This window comes from Apaloderma vittatum, unplaced genomic scaffold, assembly GCF_000703405.1.
Source record: "Apaloderma vittatum isolate BGI_N311 unplaced genomic scaffold, ASM70340v1 scaffold24533, whole genome shotgun sequence".
NCBI classification, from domain to species: Eukaryota; Metazoa; Chordata; class Aves; order Trogoniformes; family Trogonidae; genus Apaloderma; species Apaloderma vittatum.
In genome coordinates, this window is record NW_009709108.1 from 137032 (window position 1) to 142760 (window position 5729).

The window sequence follows — 5729 nt, forward strand, 5'->3', positions numbered from 1 at the left end:
TTCTGCAAAGGGAGCGACCAGAGAATGGCACTTCTTTCCTGTAACCCTACCTTTGAGCCAGTCTTGGTTCCCACAGCTGTGCCGAGTCCCCGCAGATTGCTGCACAAGAAATTTCATCCTTTCCACTACTGAAGTGAAGTCTTGGATAACCTGCTGCTCAAACGTGCAGCAGAGGTAGGATTTCTTCGTTACCAGGCTGCTCACTGAGGTGTACAGCACATTCACTATATCCAGGAGATGTCATTTAAATTAGACGGCATCAGATTAGACTTTGAAAAATTTCCTTCAGCCAGTCTCCCCCTACTTTCGATAGGCGAATAGCAAATACGCAGGTGAAAAAGAAATGCAACCCTAGGAATTCCTGTTGCTGTGACTGTGTTTCTACTTCAGAAGAGAGATCTGTTTCTGACTTAAAATAGCCAAACTAGCTTTCAAGTGAACCTCCTGGAGCAGCAATCAACACCAAAGCCTGAAATTTATTGATCATCACATCTTGGTATTTAAAAAAAAAGGACAAATTTCCCTCTAACTAATACAATATAATTTATTAATTCTTCCATTTTAAGAAGCCAAAAATCTGTCAGCAAATACGCAAAATAACTCTAAGTTGGTCATTTTTGCTGTAGTCTTTAGCACCATTTGGAGAGAAAAAAATGTCTTTTTTCTTACATTCAAGCCAAAGGAAGAATGAAAGATTAACTTTAGCAACTTAAGAAGTGATATAAATTTTGATTTAGGACAGATTACCTCATACTTGTCTGGAACTTGAACAAATGAAGCCTAAAAATGCAAAGCACAGGCAAGAACAGCTGTGATTTCTGACTTCAAGCCTGTTACTCTCCTTCGAGAAAGATGGTTCAGTGGAAAAAGAGAAGACAAAACTGGCCAGGTGCTTTAGCTTCCCTCATAGAATAGTGTATTTTCAAAATATGACTCTTAATCATATTAGATAACATTATGATCGGACATATCTGTAATTTAGAAAATCAAACAATACAGCTATCCTAGGTAAAACTGTATTATAAATACAAATGTCCTAATTTTTGTGGTGACACCATTTATCAACAGTTTTATGGTGTTTTGTTCTTAGTGTTTGCAAGGCAGATCAAATTTATATTAATGACACAATCACATTTCTTCATACCAGACTCTTGTTCATCATGTCAGTCAGCAAAACAGTTCATGCTTACTTGACAGGAAAATTTTGCACTTTGATAATTGACATCCTTGTTAGGAATTTCATCTGAGATTACTTTTGAAATTTCACCAATAAACCCATTTTAATACTTTTTTTTGGCATACACCTCTCCCTCTCATAAATTCATTAGACGTTTCCTGCAAGTCTCCAAAATAAGATTCACTGGGAATACAATTACCAGATTTATAATCAGAAATGCAAGCTTTAGCCTCCTTGTTGGTGCCGGTTAGCTCAGTGGTTTGAGCGCGGTGCTGGTAACAAGGATCAACACCGAGGTCGCGAGTTCGATTCCCACTCAGTCCCCATGTGTTGCCAGGTCTGGTCGAGAGGTGGCGTCCCTGCCCATGACAGGGAGGTTGGACTAGATGATCTCTAAGGTCCCTTCCAGCCTAGGCCATTCTATGAATCTGATTCTATGATTCTATACTTTCTCGTTTTTAAATTTCAGTGCAGTTGTTTTCTGTCATAATCCCTCTGTTTTGTAATATTTCAGGAGTACAAAAGCACTGGCACTCCAAAGATGTTCAAGGCAGGCTGACAACATTAGCAATTCTAGCCGAGACCCCGTGTGCCGCAGTCCCTTGTTTCCAAATCCCCCTTCTCTCAGTTTCCATGGGTTTTTTTAACACAATTTGTCTCCCACACTTCATAGAATCATAGAATGGTTTGAGATGGAAAAGACCTCTAAAGGTCATCTAGTCCAAATCCCTGCCATTGGCAGAGGCATCTTCAACTGGATCACTTGTTCTTGTCCTTCTGCCTGAACACTGGCTGCTCTCTCCCATGATTTCCATCCCACTGGATCTTCTGAAGGAAAACCAGTATGTAACTTGTTTAAATTAAACAAAACTGTCATTTAATCAGTAGGAACTAACGACCAAAAAGCCTCTTCTCCTTCAAGCGGAAGAGTTGCTCTGTTCAGAGAGGGCACAAACTGAAACACGGGAGGGTCTGTCTGAATGCCAGGAAGCACGATTTTACCATGAGGATGATCGCTCGTTGGCAGAGGTTGCCCAGACAAGCTGTGGAGTCTCCCACCCCTTGAGATATTCAAAAGCCGTCTGGACATGGTCCTGCACATCTAAGTGCCTCTGCTTAAGCAGGGGAGGTTGGACCAGATGATCTCCAGAGGTCCCTTCCAGCTTCAACCACTTCTGTGGTTCTAGGAAACGGCCACTAGCTGTAGCCACCGTACTTAACAGCAATCAGAAGAAGAAACTACTTTCGAAAGAATATAATCTCTTGTGCCACTTCCTACTGAAGAAAGTTTAGCGGATCAAGAAAGAATCATGTGTTTGCGTGCACACATACATAAAATATGTAAAATATGACTAGAAAGAAAATCACAAATATTTTAAAAGTCCATACACGATTTCAAGGAAATGGTGAATGAAACTGGAGGAGTATCTTTCATTCTTTTACTATAATCTGTCAGATTTGCAACTTAAGTAAGTCAGCCTCTATACTTACAAATTCCCTCAGTTGTTTCTGTGTTCACAAAGGAAGTTGCACTGTTTTCTTCATAATAAAGACAAGAATGCAAACACTTAGGTGAAGAACACAGCTTTAGTTCACCACTGAGACAGGTATGCCCAAGCATCTACATTTAAGGTAGTTCTTCCACTTTGATTTGGTTTTTTTTTAGGCCATGCACTGAACTATTGTACTTTTAAAGTCATCCTTATGAACATATGATACTGAGTAATTACTACAAATATTTCATTTAAATTAGAAACCTCAGGATGGGTTATTTTATTGGTCAGCCACCTTACTGAAAAATTTATGACTCTTACAAAAAGTTTTTTTGCTACAAAACTACCTACCCAGATTTTTATTCACATTGACAGTTTGGGGATGTTTGGAGGCAAGATGCATATGTTTTTGCTATGCCCTTTTCTGGTTAATTCCCTACAATGTACTTTTAGGTGTGTATGTATATACAGACACACACAAATATATACATAAAAACACAAGCCAGATTTTCAGTGTTTGCATAACAACAATACTACTGATAGCATCAAGAGCTCAGTCATGTGAATACCAAGCAGAAGGCCAGACAGAGTTCACATATCCCTGGCAGGAACATGTACATTACTATAATAATTCTAAAAAAACATATTGTAAGCTAATTTAAAATTAACATCTTCAATTTTTAGGGATGACAGGGATTTTAAGTTTTTTTGCTCAACCCAAACTTCCAGTAATTACGATATATTACTAAAAACTAGTTAAAAGTTATTTCTATGCCTGTTTACAGAGTAATCCCTTCCTAACCATTTTGGCTTCTGAGGCTTAAAAATGTAGTCTTGCTACTTTATTAACTCCTAAATGGAATCTTTGGTAATTTTTCATTAATTCCTGTAAAGCTGGAGATGGATATCTATCTGATCATGTCAGAAAGGACATCAAAAGAGAGGGACACGTCAAATGAAGCTACATAGTACCTTGAAATTACAGTGATTCAAGACTGGAGAGGAAGCTTTCCTGGGAGGCAGGAAAGGAAGGAGGAAGGTAACAAAAGGTGCCATCATTTTGCACGTGTCCTGGTTTGAGCAGGTGTATGAAGAACCTCACCACTGTAACAAAAAAAAAACAACATCCTCCTGACCCAGAGGCCAGCTTAGACACAGATGTCCGAAGACCCATCCATGACGTGGCATAGAAGCACATGGAATTAACATAATCAGACAGTGAAAATAATCACGGTTTTCCAGTTCATGTGCTACAGTAAGTGACTAAAAATTCAAGGAAGAAGTTAGGGAACAAAGACATCAAGGTCAGCTACTGCACAACAGTAAGAGAAAATGCTTTCAGAAGGGAGAAACCTTTTCCACGTCCATGTAGCTTTGGGAAGTTCATTTCAATTAGATTGACACTTTTGATGATTGATTGATAGATAAACAGACTGATAGAGAGATATTACATGAGGTCTTGACTTCAATGACGCAAAAGCCCTCCAGGTCTATTTCACAGAGAGCTAAATCCTTATTGCCATCAGCAGTGGATTTAATGGTTACAGAAGAAATTAATCACATTGCACATCGCCTTATTCTTCCCAGTGCACAAGAGTGCACCATATTAAAAGCCTGGTTTTTTCCTTCATGACAATATATCAGTAAGCAGATATCACCCACTTCATCCGTGGTTGTAAGAATTTCTACTTCGTAGCAAAGACTATACAGTATTTCTGTGTTTTGCATATCATGAACTCTTACTCTTTATTCAGTATTAAAAACTTTATTTTTATTCCTCGAAGAAGTTGCTTAAAAAGTCTGTAAAGGTCAAACATTTTCTTTTACCTTAACAACCCAAAACACAGAGATGGAATACCCATGTGAAACACTCGGATACTACCTTCCTTCTATTGTGATGCTCAGTCCTTATTGAAGAAAACTATCTCTAAGAAAAGCACCATGATAATTCCTGCTTCCTCACCAATCTACCATAGCACTGTAAAGCCACTTTTGCTGAAAGATGAAACAGATGCATTAGGCAGTTGAAAGCCCTGGAGGTACCCACAGGGAGATAACTGACCTGAGTGAAGTGTGCTGCCATATAAGGCCACCGAAGTATGATGAGACAACTGTATTCATCCTCCAGTACAGGAGAAGCAGGACAATGTTTATATCAACTGCATCCCTGTCCATTAGAAATCACAAAAATCCACTTCAAGGGGTGGAAAAGAAGCCTGATTCAGCACTGGCATGAAGTAAAACAATGTATCCTTTAAAAGATGTACACTGCAAAACACCCTGGCATAGTCTACATAAATCACACCCCACCCAACTGGAGTTCGTTCAACTTTTTTTTTTTTTTCTCTTCAGATTAACAACGCAATTTTATCAACAGCAAAACACACATCGGAAAACATATATGTTCGTGTGTGTGTTTCTCTTGAAAAATACAAACCTGTCGACGTTTTGTGTTTTCTTACCTTCTACTGCTCTCTTGAAGAAGACTTTACAGCTGCCACAGGTGACCACCCCATAATGACATCCAGATGCCTCATCTCCACACACCAAACACACTTTGGAAGGTCTTGAAGATCCAGTTGATACACTTCTCAATGAAGAGCTGGAGGAAACAAAACAAAGTAAAGCAGCTATGAATATTTCAAATCACACTGGCCATAATGCAAAGTTCAATTAAGAATTTATTACAGGTATATAGCTCAAGGCACCTAACAATTAGAAAACCACAACTCTTTCAGGCAGTGCCTGGTTGAATACATGAATTGCTTTAATTAGTGAGTGCAATATTTTTATTGTCTGTTTTAAAACACCCATAATATATCAATGTTAATGTGAGAAGTTACCACAAGGGCAGTGGAATTTATTGGTAGCAGATGATTAAAACTGAAAATAAACAAACAAACAAACCAACCACTCTGGCAGCAACCCGATAGCTATAAATTTTCTTTCTGCTTGTTTGTTTGAAGCTTCTACAGCTAAGGAACACCCATAATAAAACTGCTAAAACCATTTTACGAAGTAGCACAGCGAAGTGGTACGCACTCTCCTGTCCACATTCC

The 5729-nt window shown here is 38.7% G+C and overlaps 1 protein-coding gene across 1 annotated transcript in view; it reads right to left on the bottom strand.

Moving 5' to 3' along the window:
• LOC104271960 (mineralocorticoid receptor) overlaps window positions 1–5300 on the bottom strand; it is a gene marked incomplete at its 5' end in the record, with an annotated part of 90263 nt that extends 84963 nt beyond the window's left edge. Inside the window, one exon of the mRNA XM_009866810.1 lies at window positions 5133–5300. Coding sequence (XP_009865112.1) covers window positions 5133–5300 — 168 coding nt within the window. The remainder of the gene's footprint in view (window positions 1–5132) is intronic.
• Window positions 5301–5729: the final 429 nt, after the last annotated feature.